General features: G+C 48.6%; 1 protein-coding gene and 2 pseudogenes across 1 annotated transcript; 1 reads left to right on the top strand and 2 right to left on the bottom strand.

Annotated features, from left to right (window-relative positions):
- Positions 1-2,286: 2,286 nt before the first annotated feature.
- On the top strand, positions 2,287-21,079 carry LOC136495578 (subtilisin-like protease 4; annotated as a pseudogene).
- LOC136497601 (1-aminocyclopropane-1-carboxylate oxidase homolog 1-like) lies at positions 15,120-19,615 on the bottom strand (annotated as a pseudogene).
- A 291-nt stretch (positions 21,080-21,370) lies between the features above and the next one.
- On the bottom strand, positions 21,371-23,931 carry LOC136496783 (1-aminocyclopropane-1-carboxylate oxidase homolog 1-like). The gene is made up of 3 exons (XM_066492543.1): positions 23,302-23,931; positions 21,945-22,266; positions 21,371-21,834 (listed from the first exon to the last, which is right to left on the bottom strand). The coding sequence occupies exons 1-3, from the start codon at positions 23,817-23,819 to the stop codon at positions 21,574-21,576; spliced, it is 1,101 nt and encodes a 366-aa protein (XP_066348640.1). The 5' UTR covers positions 23,820-23,931; the 3' UTR covers positions 21,371-21,573.
- Positions 23,932-24,962: the final 1,031 nt, after the last annotated feature.

The following is a 24,962-nucleotide window of genomic DNA, read 5'->3' as shown; positions in this document are numbered from 1 at the left end:
GACCCCAGCGTCCGGTCGCTTGCAGACGACCACGTGTCCTAGTTCCAACGGTCACTTGACCTGACCGGACACAGCAGCTTCAACTGACCGGACGCTGAACCCCCAGCGTCCGGTCGTTTCTAGTAAGCTCCCGAGCATGACTGGACGCGTCCGGTCGAACGCGATCGGACGCAGCCAGTGTCCGGTCACACTCCAGTTACTGCATCACCGTACGTCAGCCTGATCGGACGCAGCCTTCCAGCGTCCGGTGCATTCAGATCCAGCGTCCGGTCAGTTGACCGACGCCGGCATCTTCGCGACCAACTCGTTTTCACTTCTAACTTCTTCACCCTTGCACCAATGTGCTAACCACCAAAATTTGCATCCGACGCAATAGAAAATAGACATTTCATTTTCTCGAAAGCGCTGAATCCCGCCGAGCAAGCTCGGCGGGAGGGAGAGAGAGACCCAAACCCATCTCAACCCTGCAAACACCACCGCCTTTGTAAATGTGCCAACACCACCAAGTGTACACCACCATGTGTATGTGTGTTAGCATTTTCACAATCATTTCCCAAAGGATGTTAGCCACTCAACTTGCCACGCCACTCGATCCTAGCGACAATGCAAAGTTAGATCACTCGAGTGGCACTAGATGACCGATATGCAAACAAGTTTGCCCCTCTTGATAGTATGGCCATCTATCCTAAACCCGGTCATAAACTTCTCTACACACCTATGACCGGTGAAATGAAATGCCCTAGGTTATACCTTTGCCTTGCGTATTCTATTCCATCTCCTCCAATGTTGATGCAACACATGCACCAACATGATCAACAATGATATGATCCACTTCATATCATCATGTGATCATATTGGTTCATCGATCTTGACTCTACTTGCTCTTCACCGTTGCCATCGTCCATCGGCGCCAAGTCTTGCTCAAGCTTCACCGCCATGTGGTCCATCACTCCAAAGCCTTCGACTTGCCCTTCACGCTTGCAATCGGTCCATCAAGCCAAGTCTTGTCTTGATCTTCTCCACCTTGATCACATGACTCAATGTCATGTCTCATGTACATTTAAGCTCCTTCATCATCACATGTGTGAGCTTTGCAACATCTCCAAGCCATTTTCACCTCCATGGCATATGTTGCTCACACACATGTACCTATGGACTAATCACCTGTGTATCTCACATAAACACAATTAGTTCACCTAGGTTGTCACTCAATTACCAAAACCAAACAAGGACCTTTCAAGGGGCTCAAGCCCCTCTACCGCCGCTGATCCCATGGATACTCTCCCAAAGCCCCTCCAAAAAAAATTCATGGCTGCTTGGAGGAGAAGAGGCTGGAAGTTGAAGATGAACTTTCAGCCCTCCCTGCCTAATAAGGATGTGGGCACAGAACCGATAGGACCGAACGCCCATGGTGAAGGAAGAGAGTGGCAAGAATAGTAGGCCCTGGGACAAAGGTGAAGTAGATGGCAATATGAGCGGGAAGATGGGCATGGGCAATGGGACATGAAGGAGCAGCTATGTGAGTGAGCAAACGGAGAGATAAGAAAGAAGAAGAGAGAGAAAGTGGTACACGAGTAGAGGAAAAATAGAAAAAGACAAACTACAAAGGTATTATGGACACTTCATGCATTTTATGAATAAGAAATTGTGTATGTCTCAATACTTTAAGTACAAGTTGTAGTATCTGAATTTAAGCATAAACTCATACACACATGTGACTCAGAGCCAATTAAGATCATCATACTCCAGGTGCTAAAGGCACGACACCGCGCTTGAGACTCCAAAGAAAACTAGGAAAATCTCCCGCGGAAAAACTCGCGGTGAGCTCCACCTAGCGTGGCCAACCAACCGAGTCTCTTGCTCCGATCAACCTAAACAATGTGAGCCGAAGTTGTATCAAATAGGTCCTAAACCTAAGCAAATGGCCCTAGACCCTTTGCGGACGAAAAGCTTTTGCCTTGCCAGGTGGTCGGTTCTCCCACGAGTGACCACTGGTTTTCGGGCATGCCTGCACAGAATAGCTATTGGCACGCCCAAATCCCCATAAGCTCCAGCCTCCTGTGCTTCAGTCGCCCGGCAATTTCCAATTTTGCTCTAAAAATAGCGAGCCACCACCCACAATGCTCTGCTTTGCAGCTCTAAAACGTACGTTCATGGCGGGCCATGACCGGATTGATGGCCTTAAAGCACGCTGTCAAAACCAAAATCCAGCTTACGTTCTCGCTTCCCCTTCCTTGAATTTCCTGTAGATCAATGTGTAGATAGATCGTTGCCCGGATCACCATCATGCCCACCATCCTAACTCCATCTCTCATATTCGTCCTCACCACCACAATCGTCGCCATCTTTCTCTCCCCAGCAACTACCGCCGGGGACATTGCCACCACCGCTGCCACTGGGGACGCCGTGGGGACGTACCTAGTGGTCGTCTGCCGAGCCAATGGGCCTAAGGAGAATGGCGAGAATGTTAGCCCCTCGATCTCCGGTACGGAGATATCCGACCACTCAATAGTGTTGTCGAGCACACACTAGCGATGCCGACCACGAACTGTCATTGCCGACCACACACTATGGTCAGAGATAGAAGAAGAGAGAGAAAACATAGCATACACACACAGTAGAGACACCATTGTTGGCCGAAGCCCTATATAGGAGATGGCAAATCTAAACTCTCTTTACTGACTTGCAGTGGTAAACTATTTATACAACTCTATCCATCTAGTCCTAGTACAGCTGCCATGCTGCTACAGTGACTAGATGTGATAGCAGGGCTGACTCTGGCACCTGCCCCTGCTGTGGCTATAGTGCGTCGGGTGAACCGTTCGGCGCCTGCCCCTGCAACTGCTACAGTGCAACAGCAGGGAGCCCTTTGCGGCGCCACCTTCACCTGCTGCATATTCACACAAGAGATGTAGAAGATTATCTAACAGTTCTTTCCCTAATCCTTCTGCTACCCTTGAACCCCTCCATGCCGATCATCTTCTTCAGCTCTATGAGTCAAAGACGACCGAGCGGCTTGGTGAGGACGTCCACAAGTTGCCAACCAGTTTCGACAAACTCGATGACGATCTGCCCTCCATCAACACAGTCCCTAATGAAGTGGAACTTCACATCGATATGCTTGCTCCTATCATGGAGAACCAGATTCTTTGCGAGGGCGATGGCGGGATGGTTGTCCACCATCAGTGCTGGTGGGTGAGCTTCCACACCAGTCAGCTCTCCCAATAGCCGGTACAGCCACACAACTTGGCACACCGTTGTGGCCATCGCTACGTACTCTGCCTTGCACGTAGATAGCGCCACCACCTTCTGTTTCAATGACAGCCATGAAATTGGAGCCGACCCGAGGAAGACGAGCACTCTAGAGGTGCTCTGCCATCCATCGATGTCCCCCGCCATGTCTGCATAGCTAAACACAATGAGTTGTAACCTGCTTCCACCGGTCTTGGAGAAGACGATCCCTTGATCCACCGTCCCCTTGATGTAGCGCAGTAGCCGCTTCACCGTAGCCCAATGATCCTCTCAAGGATCCTCCATGAAATGGCTAACATAGCCCACGGCGAACTCAATGTCCGGCCTCGTATGGACTAGGTAGTGTAGACCGCCGATGATGCTCCGGTAGAGTGTTGCATCCACCTTCACCGCGGTGCTAGCCTTCGTCAGCTTCAGCCGCTCGTCCATCGGAGTTATGCATGGCTTGCACTTAGCCATGCCGCTCTGTTCCAACAACTTAGAGGCATACGCGCTCTGACTAAGCGTGAGTGCCTCCTTCCCCTATCTCACCTTGATGCCGAGGTAGTAGGAGGGTGCGCCAAGATCGCTCATTCAAAAACGAGCCACCATCTAGTGCTTGAAACTATCGATGTCCTCTGCGCGCACGCCGATGACGATCAGGTCGTCCACATACACACTGACAACGAGCTCCTTCTTCCCCCATCACCGTGTGTAGAGCGTGTGCTCGGTTGCACACCTCATGAACCCAAGCTCGCCTAGCGTGGCATCAAGCTTGGCGTTCCACGCTCGTGGGGCCTGTCGCAGCCCGTAGAGCACCTTGTGCAGTTGGATCACCCTGTGCTCTGCTCCCTTGACGACAAAACCCGGAGGTTGCCTGATGAAGACCGTGTCCGCCAGCTCGCCGTTGAGGAAGGTGGATTTTATGTCTAGGTGATGGATGCGCCAGTCCTTTGCTGCTGCCATGGCTAGTAGCAAACAGACAGACTCCATGTGCGCTACCAGTGCAAAGACTTTCTCGAAGTTGATGCCCTCATGCTGAACAAAGCCTTGGGCGACTAGGCATGCCTTGTGCTTGATAATGGCACCGTGCTCGTCTCACTTGACTTTGTACACCCACTTTAGGCTGATCGGACGGCATCTTGGAGGTGGATCGACGAGTTCCCAAGTCTCGTTTTCCTCGATTGCCTTCATCTCCTCCAGCATCGCCCATCGCCAATTTCTATCGTGCTCGGCCAGCGCAAATGTGGGTGGTTCCTCTACACTAATGAGCAGCAACTCTTGGTCATTGAGCAGCCGACCCACCAAGCCTGAGGGCCTTGTGCCACCGACGATGTCATCCAGCCTGTGGAACCGCACCTCCTCACCTTCGTGGAAGGCATCCACGAACTCAGTGATGTCACTTGGAGGTGAGGCAAACTCGATCGGCGTCGATAGAGTTCCCTGTTCTGCCGGATTGCTTGTCACAGCACCTGGAGTGTTTGGCACCCTAGATGCAGTGCTCGGCACTACTCTTGGACTATTCATCACCACTTTTGGAAGTGGTCTACACCCCTCCCGGTGTGTTTGGCACCAATCTTGTAGTGGTCGGCACCACTGCAAGACTACTCGGCTCCGCTATGGGAGTGCTTGGCACCCATCCTGGAGTGGTCGACACCACTATAGGACCTCCTAGCTCCACTCCTGGAGTGCTCAGCACCCCTCCTAGAGTGCTTGGCATCCCTCCTAGAGTGCTCGGCTCTGTCGCTAGAGTTCTCAGCACCCTCCTGGAGTGCACGACACCTCTTCCCTAGCGTCTCCACCACCGTGGATGACCAAGTGCTCGACGACGAAGGTGCTGGTGAAGCCGCCAGCTTTCCCCATGCTCAGACTATTCTATTCCCAAGCTGTCTTCTCGTCGAACACGATGTCGCGCGAGACAAGTACCTTATCTCCATGTGGGTCGTAGAGCCGGTGCGCCTTGGTACCCTCCACGTAGCCAAAGAACACCATCAGTGTGCTCCTGTCCTCTAGCTTGGTGAGGGTCAGCTTCATCTTCCTGACATGGCCGATGCAGCCGAATGTCCAGAGGAAGGACACGCTCGGCTTGCGCCCATACCAAGCCTCGAACGGCGTCTTGCCCGTCAGGACCTTGGTGGACGCACGGTTGAGGATGAACACCGCCGTGGTCACCGTCTCACCCCAGAACCTTATCGGCATGCCTTTGGCCTTCATCATGGATCGAGCCATGCTGACCACCGTCTGATTCCATCGCTCCACCATGCCATTTTGCTATGGTGAGTACAGCATGGTGTGGTGTCGCACCACACCCTGATCCGCACAGTACGCAGCGAACTCTACCAAAGTGAATTCGCCAATGCAATCAGTCCTCAGCATGCAGAGCTTCTTGCCGCTCTCAGCCTCCGCGCGCATCTTGAACTTCTTGATCACCTCTGCTGCTTTGTCCTTGCTCGTCAGGAGTTGCAGCCACATGTAGCGACTACAATCTTCTAGGAGTAGGAGAAAGTACCGTCGACCATCATTTGTGGCTGGCGTGATCGGCCCGCAGATATCGCCGTGGACTAGCTCGAGAGCTTTCGCCGCGTGATACTTGGCCGCCTTTAGGAACAGCAACCTCTTCTACTTCTCAGCCAGGCAGCTGTCACATAGCTCGCCTCTATGCTCGATGTGGGGTAGCTCTCGGACCATCTTCTCCAGCTGACCAAGCACGTCGAAGCTAAGATGTCTGAACCGGGCATGCCACAACCATGGTTCCTCGATGTGCCTTGCCGCCAGGCACACCGGCTGCTCTACCTTCAGGTCGAGCAGGTACAACCGGTTCTAGGACCTCTTTACCTTGGCAAGAAGTCGTTGTTTCTAGTCCCTGATCCTGAGGACTCTGTCCTTGATCAGTACCTCGCTACCGTGCTCATCCAGCTGACCAATGTTGATGATGCTTGAACGCAGCTATGGGATGTAATATACATCTGTTAGCGCACGGTGCTCCCCATTCTAGCACCTGAAGATGATGGTGTCGCGCCCTCGGATAACCACCCTTGAGCCGTCACCAAACTTCACCGTACCAGTAACATCGTCGTCGAGCTCGGAGAAGACTGCCTTGGAGCCCGTCATGTGGTTGCTGGCGCTAGAGTCCAGATACCACCGCTGCTCTTGCTCATCGCCCACACGTCTGAGGTGGACTTGGGCGCGCGGTTCATCGAGGTTGACAGCTTTCAAGGCCTTCCCAGATCCTTTTATCGTCGTCACTTCTCCCTTCTCTTTGGCCTCGACATCGTGCAGTGCACAGAACGTTGCCATCAAGATAGTGGCCTCATCATCATCAGCAACTTACGCTAGATGAGCTTTAGCCTTCTTCTCCTACTTACGAATTAGGCACTCCTATGCCCAATGGCCCGTCTTCCCGCAGTGTCGGTAGGTGTTGGGGTCGACCCGCTTCTTCTTCTCTGAAGAAGCCTTGCCATGGCGCTTGCCATCGCCATCGTGGCTGGAGAAGGCTACCCTGGAGTTCCTTCGAGCAGCCCACTCCTCTATCAGCAGCAGTTTCCCATTGTCCTTCATTGTTGTCGCCTGTTCCAGGTGCTCGTCCACCGCCCACAGACGGCATGTCACATTCTCAATGGTGAGGGTGGACAAGTCTAGCATCGTCTCTATGAAGAGAGTGATCTGGATGTACTTTGCCGACACGGAGTGGAGGTACTTGGAGACCGCCTCCTCTTTGTTGACGGTGATGTCATGGCTCTTCAGCTTGCTGATGAGCGTCTGTAGGTCAGAAAGAAATCCTCTACTATTTCACCATCTTTAAACTTGAGGTTGGCGTACTCCTGCTTCAGAAGATGGGCCATTGCCTTCTTTGCGCGGTCGGAACCGACGCGCATCGCCATAATAGCCTCCCACGCCTCCTTAGTAGAGCTTCTTGGCCCCAATGGCTCCCTATACTCCACCGGTACAGCAGTGAGAATAGCCTCTAACGCTGACATGTCATCTTCCTCATTGTCAGTGCACTTGTCAACAGCATTCCAGAGCCGTCGGGCTCTGAGCTTGACCTTCATGGTCACCGACCACTATCCATAGTTGGTGCGAGTCAGAGTCGGCCAACTGGTGCTTCTAACCTTCCACACCATATGAACAACGACCTCCTATCGTGGCTAGGCAGTCACAACAGTGCTACTGCTGTCGTCCATCTCTGAACCGTCCATTATCGCCAGCGGTTAGTCCGACGACGACGCTTGTACGGCTCCGATACCACTTGTTAGCCCCTCGATCTCTGGTACAGAGATATCCGACCACTTACTAGTGTTGCTGAGCACACACTAGCGATGCCGACCACGAATTGTCGTTGCCGACCACACACTATGGTCAGAGGTGGAAAAATAGAGGGAGAACAGAGCATACACACAGTAGAGACATCAACGTTGGTCGAAGCCCTGTATAGGAGATGATAAATCTGAACTCTCTTTACTGATTTGTAGTGGTAAACTATTTATACAACTCTATCCATAAAGTCCTAGTACAGCTGCCATGCTGCTACAGTGACTAGATGTGACAGTAGGGCTAACTCTGGCGCATGCCCCTATTATGGCTACAGTGCGGCAGGTGAATCGTTCGGCGTCTGCCCTGTAGCTGCTATAGTACAATAGCAGAGAGCCCTTTACGATGGCACCTTCACCTGCTGCGCATTTGACGAGAGATCCAGGAGATTATCTAACAGTGAAGCTGCGCGAATGGCACGCCTCGCTGCTTGCCTCCCTCCTGAACACCAGCACCGCGACGGTCCTCGAAGAGGCACGGACGTCGGAGGGCGGGCAGCTCGTCTACTCATACCAGCACGTCGTCAGTGGCTTCGCCGCGCGGCTGACGGTGCCGGAGGTGGACGCGCTGCGCAAGCTCCATTGGTGCGTCGACGCTATCCCGGACGTCAACTACCGGCTGCGGACGACGTACACGGCGACGCTGCTCGGGTTGATCACGCCCAAGACGAGCATGTGGGCGGCGGCCCGCAACATGGGGGAGGGCATCATCGTCGGCGTCCTCGACAATGGCATCGACCTGCGGCACGCGTCTTACGGCGACGAAGGCATGCCGCCACCGCCGGCTAAGTGGCGAGGCAGGTGCGAGTTCGGTGGCGCTCCGTGCAACAAGAAGCTCATCGGTGGGCAGTCGCTGACGCCGGGGGAGCAAGGCACGCACATGTCCAGCACCGCCGTGGGCGCCTTCGTCGGTGATGTCAAGATGTTTAGGACCAAAGTCGGCGTGGCCTCCGGCATGGCGCCACGCGCGCACCTGGCGTTCTACGAGGTGTGCTTCGAGGACACATGCCCGTCGATGAAGTAGCTCATCGCCATCGAGCAGGGCGCGTTCATGGACAGCGTAGACATGATCTCCATCTCCGTGGGAGACGACCACGCAGAAGCCCTTCTACCAGGACCTCACCGCCATCGGTAGCTTCTCCGCCGTCACGTCGGGCGTGTTCGTGAGCACGACCGCCGAAAACCAAGGCCCGTACTACGGGACCGTCACCAACTGCGCGCCTTGGGTGCTCACCATGTCGGCGAGCACCATGACCCGGTGCGTCGTCTCCAGGATCAGGCTCGGCAATGGGCTGGTGATCCAAGGCGAGGCGAACAAGAGGTAGAGCCCTCAAGCCAGCGCCGCTCATCTACGTCCAAGGCGTGTTCGAAAACGGCTCGCTCAACGCCATCGACGTCCGCGGAAAGGTCGTCTTCTGTGACCGCTCGGAAACCACCACATTGCGCGGCGAGAAGGTCTGCGCTGCCGGCGGCGTGGGCATCATCTTTTTCAACGATGCATCCGAGGGCGGCATGATGAGTTTCAGGGGAAACGTGTCCATCGCGGCGGCGCGCGTCAGCTAGGACGACGACGAGAAGATCATGTCGTACATCAACTCCAAGACGAACCCCACAGCTAGCCTCCACTTCAACGGCGTTACGCTGGACCCTTCCTATCAGCCGGCCATCGCCATTTACTCCTCATGAGGCCCCTGCAACATGTCAAACCTCGGCGTGATCAAGCCCGACATCACCGGGCCTGGGACAAACATAATCGCGGCCATCCCGGGCGCCGGTGGCGGGAACGGCAGCGCGCCCACCCGCACCTTCGGCTTGATTCGCGGCACATCCATGGCCACGCCGCACCTCTCGGGGATCGCAGCCGTGCTGAAGCGAGCGCGCCCATTGTGGTCGCCGTCCGCGATCAAGTCGGCGATGATGACGACCGTCGACGTGACGCACCCGGACGGCACGCCCATCACTAATGAGGTCACCGGCAAGCTGGCAGGACACCTCCTCATGGGCTCCGACATCGTGAACCCGACCAAGGCGCTTGACCCGGGCCTCCTCTACGACCTCTCGGGGCTGGACTACATACCCTACATCTGCTGGCTCGGGTACAACGACACCTTCGTCAACGAAATCATCGCGCAGCAGTTGCGGAACGTGAGCTGCGCGACGGTCAGCAAGATCAAGGGCAAGGACCTCAACTACCCGTCGTTCCTCGTGACGCTCACGGCGGCTGCGCCGGTGGTCGAGGTGAGGCGCACGGTGACCAACGTCGGGGAGGCTGTCTCGGCCTACATGGCGGAGGTCATGGCACCGCCAAGCGTCGCCGTCGAGGTCACTACTAGAAAACCGAGATTTGCCTAGCGTTTAATGGTTTGCCTAGTGTCAATCGTCGGACACTAGGCAAAGAGCTTGTTTGTCGAGTGTTAGACCCCGGAGCACTCGGCAAAATAAAGGCACTAGGCAAAATAACGATTTGCCGAGTGTCGACACTAGACAAAGAAATCCACTCGGTAAATGACCATTTTGCCTAGTGTCAATACTAGGCATACCATCATACTCGGCAAGGCTGCCAGAGGGCAACCGCCGTTACCATTTTGCCGAGTGTCTTCCGCTAACACTCGGCAAAATTAGAACTTTGCCTAGTGTCTCCGGACGACACTAGGCAAACTGGCCAGTTTGCCTAGTGTCTTACAGAGACACTAGGCAAAATATTTTTTCTTTTTTTGATTTTAGCTTCCAATTTTTTTTTTCTGTAGCTTTCCTACTATACCTTGACCAACATGTTGAAAGTTGGCACAATTTTATGAAATTTTGCTATATTTCTTTAGTTTATTTAATTTCTTTGAATTTTTTCGACAAATGCAAATTTGAACTGCAAGTGTGTCGAATAATGGCAATTCATGAATGCAAAAATAATATTCATGTTAGTAAGTGTTAGTTGAGGCCGTATCCAGAAACAGACCAAAAATTTCACACATCTTCACATCGAGACATGACCACGAACTTGCGAGAAAATAGTTTTTAAATTCTATTAAATGAAAACGAAGTCTGAAATTCATGAAACTTGTCGACAAGTCAAGATATCGCATGCGGGTGCCATGATAAAAATTTAAAAAGATTTCGAGCACATCGTCATGTATGATGCTTAGAAACCCTAACATTTCATGAAACTTGTCGACAAGTCAAGATATCGCATGCGGGTGTCATGATAAAAATTTAAAAAGATTTCGAGCACATCGTCACGTATGATGCTTAGAAACCTTTTTATCATGGCACCCGCATGCGATATCTTGACTTATCGACAAGTTTCATAAATTTCAGACTCCGTTTTCATTTAATAGAATTTAAAAACTATTTGCTCGCAAGTTCGTGGTCATGTCTCGACGTGAAGATGTGTGAAATTTTTTGTCTGTTTCTGGATACGGTCTCAACTAACACTTACTAACACGAATATCATTTTTGTATTCATGAATTACCATTATTTGACACACTTGCAGTTCAAATTTGCATTTGTCGAAAAAATTCAAAGAAATTAAATAAACTAAAGAAATATAGCAAAATTTCATAAAATTGTGCCAACTTTCAACATGTAGTCTCATTTTATGTAGGGAGGCTCGATAAAAAGTTTGAAGACCAAAATTGAAAAAAAATAAATAAGTTTGCCTAGTGTGCCAGCTAGACACTAGGCAAACTGGCCTCTTTGCCTAGTGTCTCATGGAAGACACTAGGCAAACTTATTTTTTATAGTGTTTGCCTAGTGTTGGGTTATCGACACTAGGCAAACTTGCTGCCTCCCCTGGCTTCTGCTCCGAATCCAACGAAACGAATAATAGACACAGCTTCTGCTCCGAAAAAAACGCACCTCGCCCCATCCTCTCTCGATCTCTCCCGAAACGGCGATGGCCAGGGCGACGGCGCCCCCCGGGCGGCGAGCGGACCTCCGTGGCGGCGTGCGGGTAGGACGGCGGCGCACGGCCGCGACCTGCACCCCGCTGGCCTCCTCTCCCTCTTCCCAACGGTTTCTCCCTCTCCCTCTCCCTCTCCATCTCCATCCCGACACGGACAGGCCAACGACGGCTGGCACAGGCGGGCGCGGCGGCTGCGGGCGCCCTCCTCCTCCTTTCCCCCTCGCGACTGGGCCCCGGCGGTGTCCGCCGACGTCGCTTGCCCCCGGCGCTGCCTCCTCCCTCTGCTCCGTGTGTGTTCATGTGTTGCAGGTGCTACAGGAAACCCTAGCAGCCTGTGCTAGGGGTCGCGGCGGCCCAGCTTCATCCCAACCCCCGGCGGCGGTGCCCTTCTCCAGTGTGGACGCGTTCCCAGCGACAGCAGCGGCGACTGGCAGGTTGTTGTCCCTCCGGCGACTGCGTGGGCGACGAGGTAACCTCCCATCTCCTCCATGTCTCTTGGCCTTCTTTTACTGAATGTTTGTGTGGCGGGAGCCCCAAATTCTTGGTGCAGTTACCAATTTTTTGTGAGATTTTTCCTACATTCCTGGTACAAGTGATGCAAATCTGTTTCCAGAAGGCCACCTCCTTTCAATCACTCACAATGTTCCCCAAGTGCCGCATTGGTGAATAACCAGGCCTGTACAAACCATTTTAATTTATTCATGTATGTTCCTCAGTATTAGATTTTTACTTTTCAGACTAATGTATTAAATAAGTTAAGAAATATTGGATAGGTCAATGCTTACTACAGCAGATGACATGGCTTTCGTCCTTTCAAATTTGTGCCTAAATGTTCTCCTGTAGACACAGCCTCACATTTACCTTCGTCCCATATTGACCAGCATAGATGTTATACTTAAACATTTGCTACGGCAATACATGTTTTAGAATCATTTTACCTATTTGTTGGTGTTCATCGATCTTCTCCATTTGCTAGAGTGGCAGGAGTGGCAGTTCCTGAGCCCGACGGTGGAGCAGGCTGTGCGCCATGGTCTGCGTGACGCAAAGGACGATACACAATACAAATTTCTCTCAAATTGAATTTTATTCTTGTGTAGTGATTTCGGTTCAACATAGGACTTCATTTCATAGGCCAATTTTGAGGACTATCATCAGGTGCGACAACATCAAGGTGTTTTTGTTCTCTTCTTTTTGTCATTCTTTTACCTGTTTGATAAAGTTTTAGTTCATAATTTATAGCATCCTCAACGAACTTGCTTCATTTTGTGAATTTGTATGATGCTGCTGGTTTTCTTAGATTATTTACTGAGTAGGAAGTATCCATCTAGACGAAGAAAAAAGTTCATTGGTCAACAGTACAGTTGATTCCATCAAGTTTTAGCTAAATTATTTTATTAATGCTTGCCTAGGTTTCTCAGAATGATTTTTATTCTTGTGCAAAAATTTTGTTTTGAGACAACTTCATTCCATGGGTGCATTTTGAGGGCTATCAGCAGGTGTAACTGCATCAAGGTGCTCCTGATCCATTGCTTTTATCATATTTCTTCTACCGTGTGCTAAAATTTTCATTCAGATTAAACCTTGAATTTTTAGTTTGATACAATTTATATGCACATTGTAAAATCTCAGAACAAGCCAACCACTTGGAAAAAAACATTATCTGGTCTGTAACAAACATCATGACCCTACTCAGGTACTTAGTTGGGTTGCATAGTATATGTTAGCTTACTAATCGCTGGTACATATTTAGCTACACTATTAGAAGTTTGAGATCACACAAGTACCAGTAGTGCCATTTGTTGTTCTTTTACTGTCCTGCAAAGTTGAAAGTGATGCTTTGGTCATTTCCTTTAGGTTTCATGTTCAGTAATGTGCATGGAAGTTCTTTTGCTATTCACTCTTTTCATAAATTCACCTAGCATTTTAGTACTGTCCCATGGATGTGCTTCGTAGATTGATTATAATGGGAAGTATATCAGCTCCTGCAACATTAACCAATATGAAATCAGTGTATAAAAACAACACATGAGAGAAAAGCTTGGATATGGCTGTAGATGTTGTTATTTTTTCTGTGTTTGAGGCGACCTTGTGTGGAGGTTTATTTTCTGCTGATGACATTATTGTCAATGCATTCTATGGCATGCTTCTCGGCAATTTCTTTCGGTTTTTTCTTTCTTTTAAACCTCACAGTACCTACACTGAAACTTGAGCGTACTTGTGGCACATTTGGATTTTTGGTATGAACATGTGATATATGTGAACATGTGGTTCTTATTTATGATTCATGTTATATATTTGTGGTGTTTGAATATGATTTATATTTGTGTCACAAATGGAATAATAAAAAAAAATTCAGCTTCTGGTTACTTTGCCTAGTGTCAGGGGTCTGACACTAGGCAAAGGGGCCACACGTGGCACACCTGGGACTGACACTAGGCAAAGTAGGCAGTTTGCCTAGTGTTGGAAGCCTGACACTAGGCAAAGCTTGGCATATTTGCCTAGTGTAGGTGGCCTGACACTAGGCAAAGCTTGACATATTTGCCTAGTGTCGGACGCCTGGCACTAGGCAAACCTTGCATACTTTGCCGAGTGTCAGACCTCCGACACTAGGCAAAACGTCCGTTACGATTTCTACTGTCAGTGGAATACTTTTGCCAAGTGGTGTCATTGACACTAGGCAAACACTTTGCCGAGTGTTCGAGGTTTGACACTCGGCAAAGTGCTCTTTGCCTAGTCCGCCTCTGCCGACCCTTGTTTATCTAGTGTGACACTAGCAGTGGGTGGTGCCACCGAGGCTGGAGTTCGGCTCCCTGAACCAGAAGATGGACTTCAAGGCGAGGTTCAGCAGAGTTGGCGCCGCCCCTAATGGCGGCACCGCGGAAGGAAGCCTCCGGTGGGTCTCCGGTAAGTACTCCGTTCGCAGCCCAATCCTCGTTCTCGATGGAACGCAGAATTTGGTCTAGTATAGTGATTCGATCGGTCATCCATTGCGTAATTACAATCACTATTAGTTGACCGAGATTTCTGAAATAATGTGCTTGCAAAAAGGACAGAGAGATCACCTCTCCTGTGAGCCCTCTTTGGTTTTTTTGGTAGCGTAGAGTAGCAGCTGCTTGGCTGAGAACAATGCCACGAAATGTAAGCGAATAGGTAGAAGACAAATTTCCATGTGATGCTATACTAATGGCCTCTTCAGGTTCAGGCATACCTTTTGCTTGAGGAGCTGAAGGCATCGAGTGGTTGTACTTGTACGTGGACTGGAATCAGAGCAGTTTCTGCATCTGTTCATCAGTCAAAATAGATTTTGAGCCTATTCAAAATGTTCATGTATATGAGTGGACTAATATGAATGACAAGTTCAAAATAAACGGAACGAATATGGGAACTGAAAAAGAAAGGGAAAATGGTGTTCTTGCCCCCTACACACATGTATAATTGTGATTTTGCCCTCACTTTTCTAACTTTGTAATTTTGCCCTTAACTGTAGCAAAGTCAACGCGTTTTTGCCCCTGGTCAACGCGAATTTGCCCCTGTTTTTACCGTTGACCAGGGGCAAAATCGCGTTGACTTTGCTACAGTTAAGGGCAAAATCACAAAGTTAGAAAAACGAAGGCAAAATCATAATTTCACGTTAAAGTAGGGACAAGAACACAAGAGCCCCAAAACGAAATGCAGTACACGCTCAACGGCATAGAAGAAACATCTTATTATGTGTTACAGAAATATACGTCCAGACTCCAAACTCAATTCAGACTTACTATACAAACATGTGTACTTCTGTTGTGGCGATCGAGCAGTTATTAATCTTCTCTTTGGTATTATTACACGATACAGATTGTCCCAACATTTGCATCTTGCTGGTAAATAAAAGGTAATCTGCTCGTTCAGAATTCACAACCTGAAATCAGCTAGAGCAGTCTTCTGCTTGCCATCCAAGCCAACAGAGTTGTAACGTGCAAAATACTCTCTGACGAGGGTTTCCTTGTACAAAGGAGGGTTCTCCTCGGACAGCAGCTCCTTGATTGGACCGTACATTCTTGTCGAAGTTGGATGGAAACCAGTGGTGAAAAAGAACGCGATAGAAACTCTTGGTCCAGCATTGTTTGCCACCACTCTATGATCGACGCTGCTAAACTTGTCGTTAGAGATCAACTGCAGATGCCAATCAACGGAGAAAAATCAGTCAGAAACACTCAAAATGTATTCCAGTGTGTGCTCAATTGACGATGATTTGATGATCTTTTCTTATTACCTGCAGGAGATCGCCTATGTTGACGATGAATGCTCCAGGTGTCGGTGTAACATCGACCCACTGGTCATCGTGGAGGATCTGAAGGCCGCCAACTTCATCCTGGAGTAGTATCGTCAGGAAGCCGGAGTCTGAATGCCGGCTTATCCCAATGGCGACTTCAGGCTGGGGGCATGGAGGGTAGTACTGCCCAACTAAAATCTGTCCCTGGTTGCATTCTATATCTGTCAAGTAGCCTCAGGTTTGAGCCCAAGGGACTCGGAGAGCAGCTCGAACAACCTGTCCCCCAAATCCTTCACTTGTTTGGCGTATTCAAAAATTTCATCTCTGCAAATCATAATACATTTTAAACACTAGTACTGGTATAAAGGGTACCAAACCAAGAACACTTGTTTGGCCTCAAACACCCCCATGCTTCAATCAATGGCAGAAAAAATTAATGAGGTCTGCGGAGGGGGGCCTCGAGCACCCCCTGCCCACACGATGGATGCGCCCTCGTGTGTACTCTTATCTTATATATAATGCTCAATAAATATGTTGTAAATTATGGATTTATAGTTTATTTTGGCTTTGTCCTATCTCTCTAATTTGGACTAAGTTTTTAGAAATAAAATATTACCATCTATAAGTTCAAAATAAATGCACTTTTAAAATATATTTAATAGACACTTTCAACGAAACAATTTAATGGTGTATATGTTGATATGTTTTTGACTTTTTTCTATAAACTTGGTCAAAATTGACTGAAGTTTGATTGACAAAACAAAATTAAGTATACTGCAATTTAAAATGGAATAACTCATCAAATGTAGAAATATGCATTACCTAAAAGGTTATTAGTTGCTCCCTCTGTGCCAAATTATAAGATGTTTAGGCTTTTCTAGACATATTGTTTTTACTATATAGTTAGATATAGTGTATCTAAGTGCATAGCAAAAACTATAGTATTTAGAAAATTCAAATCGTCTTATAATTTAAAATAGGAGGGAGTACTACCTTGATTGATCATTTAATATATAGTTGATCAAAACAGGAAGAAAGTGAGGCAAACATGCAAAATAATTTTAAGGAGGGTTGACAAGGATATACCACATGTCCTCGTCTCTATTTTATGAGAATGACGGGTGTCGTGGAGAGGAGATTTAGGGACATGTTTGGAAGAGGCTCTAGCATCCAGGTCTAGTTTTAAAATCTAGGGTACTAGATCCACGGTAGAGAAGCTCTATCGTAGATATCGGATCCTACTAGTGCCGAGAAACTGTTTGGGAGAGCTCCACGGTGGATCTACTAGGGCCGGCCTAATAGCCAGCCAATTGCAGCTCATGACTAGGAGCTCAACCTCCCCTGACCAACGTTTGGCGGCACACCTGAGCGCGGTGGCCTACCTGTAGCGAGGTGGTCGTTGTGGCGTGGCCGGGGATTGGAGCCGCTGGAGTCGGTGGCAAAGGTCAGGCGGCACCGGGGTGCCGGTGGGGTGGTGCCGGCATCGAGCCACGAAGGGGAGGGCCACGCGGAGGGGAGGAGCAAGCGGGTGGGGACGAGAGCCACCGGCGCCGATGGGGAAGGCCAGGCGGCGTCAGGGCCATGAAGAGGAGGGCTGCGTGACAGTGTCTGGTTGCGAAGGAGAGGTTACGTGAAAGAAAAGAGAAGAACAAACCATTATTTTTGTGTAATCAGTGGCATGATGAGTATTTTTTGCTAACTCCAGGTATCCAAGAGTTTTTAGAACAACCCTTGACGTGCTCTACAAAATCCATAGGATCTGGAGTGAGATCCATGTGTTTTTATCTCAAATTGGTGGAGCTAAAAGTGTTTGGCTTTGAAAAGTGAATCTGGAGATGTTTTTCATGGATCTAGAGCTGGATCTCTCCTAAACATTCCCTTATATAGAGTGTTTTTTTAACCTAATGTAGAGAGGTTTTTTAATAGGGCAGTAAGAGATACAATTTTGAAGTGTCAAAAAGGATCATCTATAACACATAAATTTTATTTTCTAGGAAAAGGAATAAATTATATTCCAGCCTCTGCAAGAGTTTTGCATACAACCATCCATTATTACAACAAAGGCATAAATTTTATAGGAATCGTATAAATGTTTCACATAAACATGTAGAAACCGATAAAAGTTCATGTGTTTCAAGCGAGGCCAATTATTTTATTATTATTTAACAGTTAGAAAATAGTCTATATTTATTCGACAAGTATACTGACGAGTATGTTATTATATACTAGCATCGGTGTGATGTGTGTTTGGTACTATCCGCGTATCAAAGCTATAAAACAAAATTGTTATATTACTATATATGAGTATATGTAGTCTTCTTCCTTGACAGAAGTATGTGGTCCTCTTGATGACGAAAAGTAGTGCTAAAGTTTCTACTTTCTTAATTCCTATTTAATTTGCTTGCAAAATCAAAACGAATATGTTTCCCAGTGTAGTTTAGTACCCATTCCGTTCCTATTGCTCAATTTATTACTATTATATTACTCACATGCTACACAAACCTTGTCCGACCCGGGCATATCCCTATAGCTCACTTTGATGCCTTTGTCGCACTCTGCTGCCAGTACTTTGGAAGAGAAAAAATGATCTAGTCTAGCTTCCAAAGACAAGCGACAACAATCAGACAATTCTTTAGTGAATGCAACAATGAAGCTCAACTTTGGAGTCATAGACTTCCGGCTCAAAGAAGGAATCAATGTTTTAAATCTGCTGCTATAGCTGCCGCTACAGTTCGCTATAGCCTTTTAAGACAGAGTGCCGCTATTTGTATTTATCTATAATTTAGCCACTATATCCCGCTATAGCTCGATTTAGCTCCGCTCAGGGGCGGAGTTCAGATATGGCGAGGCATGGCCCTCGCCATACCTTGATTTTGGCGTAGATAGCCCCTTGAAATACGACGGTGGCCAGTCGCTCGTTCCTGCCCTGCTCGGCATCCGCGCAAACGAACAGACTTGCTGAGAAATCGAACGGCAGTTGGAGAAGGCAGAGGATAGATATTAGGCTTAGCCCATGGCTTGCCTGCGGTCTGCACAACTACACACCCTGTTTTTCAAGTATATAAGCCTATGAGGTACTGTATATCTCATTGCCGTTGACGACTTCTTTACTATATCTCATCTTCATTAATTGGTTAGGTAATTTAGGAATTAAGATGAACGGTAAAAGTAAAGATGGATGGGAGATGGTAGGGGATGGCCAATGCCAAACTGAAGAAAGATGCATATTACAATTAGAAACATTTTATATGGCAAATTGCAACCCTGCCTTGGCCCTTGGGTACGCACCGCCGGCAGGGTATGGCCGGAGAGTATAGGCGGACAATCATTAGAGTAATTGAGAGGATGCTCACCGGGAGATGTCCAGCAGCTCGTCGGCGGAGGGAGGGTCGGGTGCCATGCGCAGGTAGAGCGAGTCGCGCCAGTTGGCCACGGCCGACTGGTACAGATCGAAGTTGCAGTGGTACTTCACTGCCTTCCCGGGCTCCCGCGAGTAGAGCCGCGCCTTAACGCTGCCCTCCCCGCCGTCGGCTTCGTGGAATGCCCGCATCGCCGCCACCGCTGCTGACATCACCTGCTCGGGCACCCCGTGGCCTGTAACTTGGAAGAACCCCCACTCCCCTGCCGCCCCGCGGACGGCGTCCACCACGGCTGCGTGGTCGCCGCTGAGGTCGATCACCGGGACGGTCGCCGCCGCTGGCGGTTGTTGGGCCTGCTGGAGTGGCTCCTCGGGGGAGGGAACGCGGAAGATGCGAGGCACCTGCTTCGCGCCAGAAGCAACAAGGCCGCGGACGCCGGCGAGGGTTGCGTCCAGCGCGCGGAGCTCGTCGGTGCGGTCGTAGGACGGGGCGACGGACATGATGACGTCGCCGTGGCTGTGGGGGCGTCTGCTGCAGCTAGGGAGCCTGGAGGAAGGAATGACCTTGTGCGAGCCACACCGCGAGAGCTGAGGACTTGGTTTAAACACAGGGAGCTAGCCTTTTTTTTAATATAAAAGAAGGGCGTACCAAGTGCACCCCGTGCAGAGAGCTCCCGCTCTGTACGGAGTCTGGAGAAGGGTGCCAGTGACAAGCCTTATCCTCACATGTGCAATACGAGGAGACCGCGACTCGAACCCGGAACCTTCCGGTCAAGGCTTTTATTAATTCATAATCATTGCACTGAGTTGATATAAAATTTGTGGAGCCACTTCCGGCCTCTCTATAAAAACACAGCATAAACAAAGATAAAGGAGAGTCTAGCACTTTTATGACTATTAATACTAAGACTAGATCGCGACCCACGTGCATAAGAGAAAAATACCATGACCGCTTACGCTAATTGTTGCAATGCCGTTATAACCAAAGCCAAAGCCTATGGAGGATAAGCCAAGTATGGAGCCAATGGATAAACCAATGTGCCCTGAAAAGGAGAATAAACATGTTTCTTTTCAAATACCAAATCATTTCTGTATAAACAAAACGATCAACATGTAGCTGCCGCCCCTAGCAGAACTAAAGGTTTTACGTCCCTCCCAACCCCCGAAGCCAACGTCCAAACATATGAGAAATACTACAAGGTTGGCGAAGGCTTAAACCAATATGTATGCAGCTCCAAACCGTACCCTGGGCAAAATGACATTGAAAGAACAAATGCTTAATTGTCTCATTTTTGCGACAAAGCAACACCTTTCACTACCTTACCAATTACGTTTGGCTAAGTAACCTTTCGTTAGAATCACTCCTCTACGAAGATACCAAAGAAAAATTTTAATATTCAGTAGAGCCTTTAACCTCGAAACCATTTTGTTTAAGTGGGAACCTGTATTTGAATTAAAGCTGAGTAAGGGGATTTCACTGAGAGAACTGCCCTTTCGGGTCCAAGTTTCAATGAAACATATTATTCTAGTACTAGTAATAGTGATTCGATCGATCATCCATTGCGAAATCATCACGAAGCCATTGCAGAACGTGAGCTGCGCGACGGTCAGCAAGATCGAGGGCAAGGACCTCAACTACCCGTCGTTCCTGGTGACGTTCGAGGCGCACGGTGACCAACGTCGGTCAGGCTGTCTCGGCCTACACGGCGGAGGTCGTGGCACCGCCAAGCGTCGCCGTTGAGGTGGTGCCACCGAGGCTGGAGTTCGGCTCTGAACCAGAAGACAGACTTCAGGGTGAGGTTCAGCAGAGTTGACGCCGCCTCCAATGGCGGCACGGCGGAAGGAAGCCTCCGGTGGGTCTCCGGCAAGTACTCTGTTCGCAGCCCAATCCTCGTTCTTGATGGAACGCAGAATTTCCATGTGATGCGATCAATCATCGATTGCATAATTAGAATCATTTTTAGTCGACAGAGATTTCTGAAATGTTGTGCTTGACTGCTTGCAAAGAACAGAGAGATCACTTCTCGTGTGAGCTCTCTCTTTGGCCTTTTTGTAGTGTAGAGTAGCAGCTCCTTGACTGAGCACAATGCCACCAAACGTGCGTGAATAGATAGAAGAGCAATTTCCATGTGATGCTAAACTAAAGGCTTCTTCAGGTTCAGGGATACCTTTTGCTTGAGGAGCTCAAGACACCGAGTGGTTGTATGTGGACTGGAATCAGAGCACTTTCTGCATTTCTGTTCATCAATCATCAGTCAAAATAGGTTTTGAGTCTTCTGTTCAAAACTTCAAAATGATCTTGTCTATGAGTGGAATATGGGAATTGAAAAAGAAATGCAGTACATGCTCAAGGGCAAAGAAAACAAACATCTTATGTTCTTAATACGTGTTACAGAAATATACGTGTCCAGAGACCAAATTGATTTTAGTTCATCTTCTCTTTGGTATCATTAGTTCATTACACGATACAGATTGTCCCAATATTTGCATCTTCTGCTAGACCAGTCTTCTCTTTTCGTTCAGAATTCACAACCGGAAATCAGCTAGAGCAGTCTTCTGGTTGCCATCCAGGCCAACGGAGTAGTAACGTGCAACATACTCTCTGACGAGGGTTTCCTTATACAAAGGAGGGTTCTCCTCGGACAGCAGCTCCTTGATTGGGCCATACATTCTCGTCGAAGCGGGGTGGAAATGAGTGCTGAAAAAGCACGCGATCGAAACTCTCGGTTCAGCATTCTTTGTTATCACTCTATGCTCGACGCTGCTGAACTTGTCGTTAGAGATCAACTGAAGATGCCAATCAATTCAATGGAAAAAAAATCAGTCAAAAAAACACTAAAAAATGTATTCAAGTACATGTGTGTTCAATTGATGCCTGGGTGATCTCATCATCTTACCTGCAGGAGATCGGCTATGTTCACGATGAATGCTCCAGGCGTCGGTCTAACGTCGACCCACTGGTCGTCATGGAGGATCTGGAGGCCGCCAACTCCGTCCTGCAATAGTATAGTCAGGAAGCCAGAGTCTGAATGCCGGCTCGTCCCAATGGCGACTTCAGGCTGGGGGCATGGAGGGTAGTAGTGCCCAAGTATAATCTGTCCCTGGTTGCACTCTATGTCTGTCAAGTAGCTCGGTTTGAGCCCAAGGGACTCGGAGAGCAGCTCAAACAACCTGTCCCCCAAATCTTTCACTTGTTTGGCGTATTCAAATAGTGCATCTCTGCATATCATAATATATTTTACTTTTAACGACTTGTAACATAGGTACTCTTATATTATATATTATAATACTTCCTGAACGGAGTAAATAATAAAATATATAGAAATAAAAATTTCCTAAAAAGTTATTAGCTACTACCTGATTGATTAAAGCGGAACAAAGTCAAACAAACCGGCAAAAGTAATCTTAAGGAGTGGTAGACTGTTACATGGTCTGACAAGGACTTACGGCGTGCTACCTCCGTTTCAGATACCAAAAAAAAAGTCAAAGCGACTTATGATTTGAAATAGAGAGAGTATTATTTAATAAAAAACAATTAAAAGTGTTAACAAAGTATCAGAATTATTTTATTATTTAGAAGTTAGAAATAGTCTATATTTATTCAACAAATATATGACTAGTATTATCAGCATACAAGTACTCCTCCCTCCGGTAAAAAAAAAATACAATTTCTATTTAATATAATCGGCAACTCATCTATTGTTTGTTTAATAAAATAGAAAAACAATTCTAAAGTATTAAAGTGTCTTATGTTGGATTAATAGTATATAAAAAATACTAATATTTATTATTAGTTTTGTCATAAGATATATTTTTATAGTATATTTATATCGGGTGATAGATAGGCTAGCACGAGCGATAGTGTGCTTGGAACTATCAACGTATCAAAGCCATCAACCACACTCTTCCTCTAACCAAAACAACACCTAAAATTCTACATTAAAGCCTGTTTAATTTGCTTGCAAGTCAAAGCGAATATGTTCCCAGCGTACTAGTTTATTACCCATTTCATTCCTGTTGTTAATTTTATCAAGCACATGCTACATACAGGATCGCCACATCAGGAATGATCTAATCATGCTCATTTTATTAAGGGTTGCTCCTAACAATATTTTAAAGCCGCCCTGCCTTGACTTAGACACCGCCGGGCGCCGGCAGATCTCTGAGAGGGCAGTACAGATCTCCGGCAGGCTATGGAGAGGGCAGTACAGTACAGGCAGACTATGTATACAGATACAGAGAGGAGATGCTCACCGGCAGATCTCCGGCAGCTCGTCGGCGACGGGAGGATCGGGTGCCATGCGCAGGTAGAGCGTGTCGCGCCAGTTGGCCACGGGCGCCTGGTACAGATCGAAGTTGCAGTGGTACTTGACCGCTTTCCCGGGCTCCCGCGAGTAGAGCCGCGCCTTGTCGCTGCCCTCCCCGCCGTCGGCTTCGTGGAACGCCCGCATCGCCGCCACCGCCGCTGACATCACCTGCCCGGGCACCCCGTGGCCCGTGACCTGGAAGAACCCCCACTCCGCCGCCGCCCCGCGGACGGCGCCCACCACGGCTGCGCGGTCGCCGCCGCTGAGATCGATCACCGGGACGGTCGCCCTCGCCGCCGCTGGCGGTTGTTCGTGGTGGAGTAGCTGTAGCTCCTCCGGGTAGGGGACGCGGAAGATTCGAGGAACCTGCTTCGCGCCAGACGCGACAAGGCCGCGGACGCCGGCGAGGGTGGCGTCCAGCGCGCGGAGCTCGTCGGTTCGGTCCAAGGCCGCGGCGACGGGCATGATGACGTCGTCGTGGGGTGTCGTCTGCTGCAGCTAGCGATGCTGGAGGAAGGAGCCGTGTGCGTCTTTTCGCTTCGGGCTAATCTGATCTCTATTAGCAGTGCGTCAGCAGCAGACTTAACAGCGTTCTTCCCGTTGATAAATCTGATTCAATGGCCAGTTACCGGATGCAACATTCGTCTTCATGTACGTTTTTTTAGGAGAACGTTTTTTTTTTCACTCAACATGAGCTAACCGGGATATCGCCATGTACATGTGGGCCTCAATGATGGGCTTCTGGGCTTGCTTCGGCCGTGACGGAGGCAGGAATAATTTTCAGGTATAGCGGGGTTTATAAAATTCAAACATGTATAGCGAAATTATATAAGGATCCACTAAAATATTACATAAAGATATATTACTTTGTGATAGTAAATATAAATATATGCTACAAATCCCATAGTAAAGCATTGACACCTAAAATACCTCACTAAATGAAGATTACATAGATGATTTCGTCTTCAATTTATCATCTACTCTGACTATTTAAGTATCGATCAGGCTATTATAGATTGTTATTATAGTAGTACTAGCAAATATACCGGTGCGATGTTTTACGGCAGAGCCGCATGCGAGACGCTACGGCCACTGCGAGGTGGCTCGAGCCTGCGGTCACGGCACCACATGCGCATGGTGTCAGGCAACCTAGGCCGATACTGTGATGGCCACAGTGCGCAACTGTGCCGGCACTGCACCGCAAAATAACGCTCATGCAGGAGCGGCCATGGCAACACGCACCAAGTGTATTCAGGCAGCCTGGGCCGGAACTATGTGGTAGCACGCGTGGCCTGGGTAAGCGTCTTGTTGGTTCCCACATGTATTGAGGCGACCTGTGGTGTGATTGGTAGACCGAATCGGATCGTCTCCGCACCGTTTTGATGTCTGATCTTATTTATGCAGTGTGTTTGGTTGTCCTCCTCATACCTTTCGTCTCTATCCTTTCATTCATCTGCCCTCATCCATCCCGCACGACTTCATCTTCTTAATTTCCACTTCCCTCTCTATACAGGATGGCTTGATTCAGGCATGGCGCAGGTACCCATATGTCATACACTCAAAACTCCCATCCATGCATGCAACCAAACAAGATCTTATCTCATACTG

The sequence above is a fragment of the Miscanthus floridulus genome, chromosome 12, assembly GCF_019320115.1.
Source record: "Miscanthus floridulus cultivar M001 chromosome 12, ASM1932011v1, whole genome shotgun sequence".
In the NCBI taxonomy this organism is placed as follows: domain Eukaryota; kingdom Viridiplantae; phylum Streptophyta; class Magnoliopsida; order Poales; family Poaceae; genus Miscanthus; species Miscanthus floridulus.
This window is presented reverse-complemented; position numbering and strand designations above follow the sequence as displayed.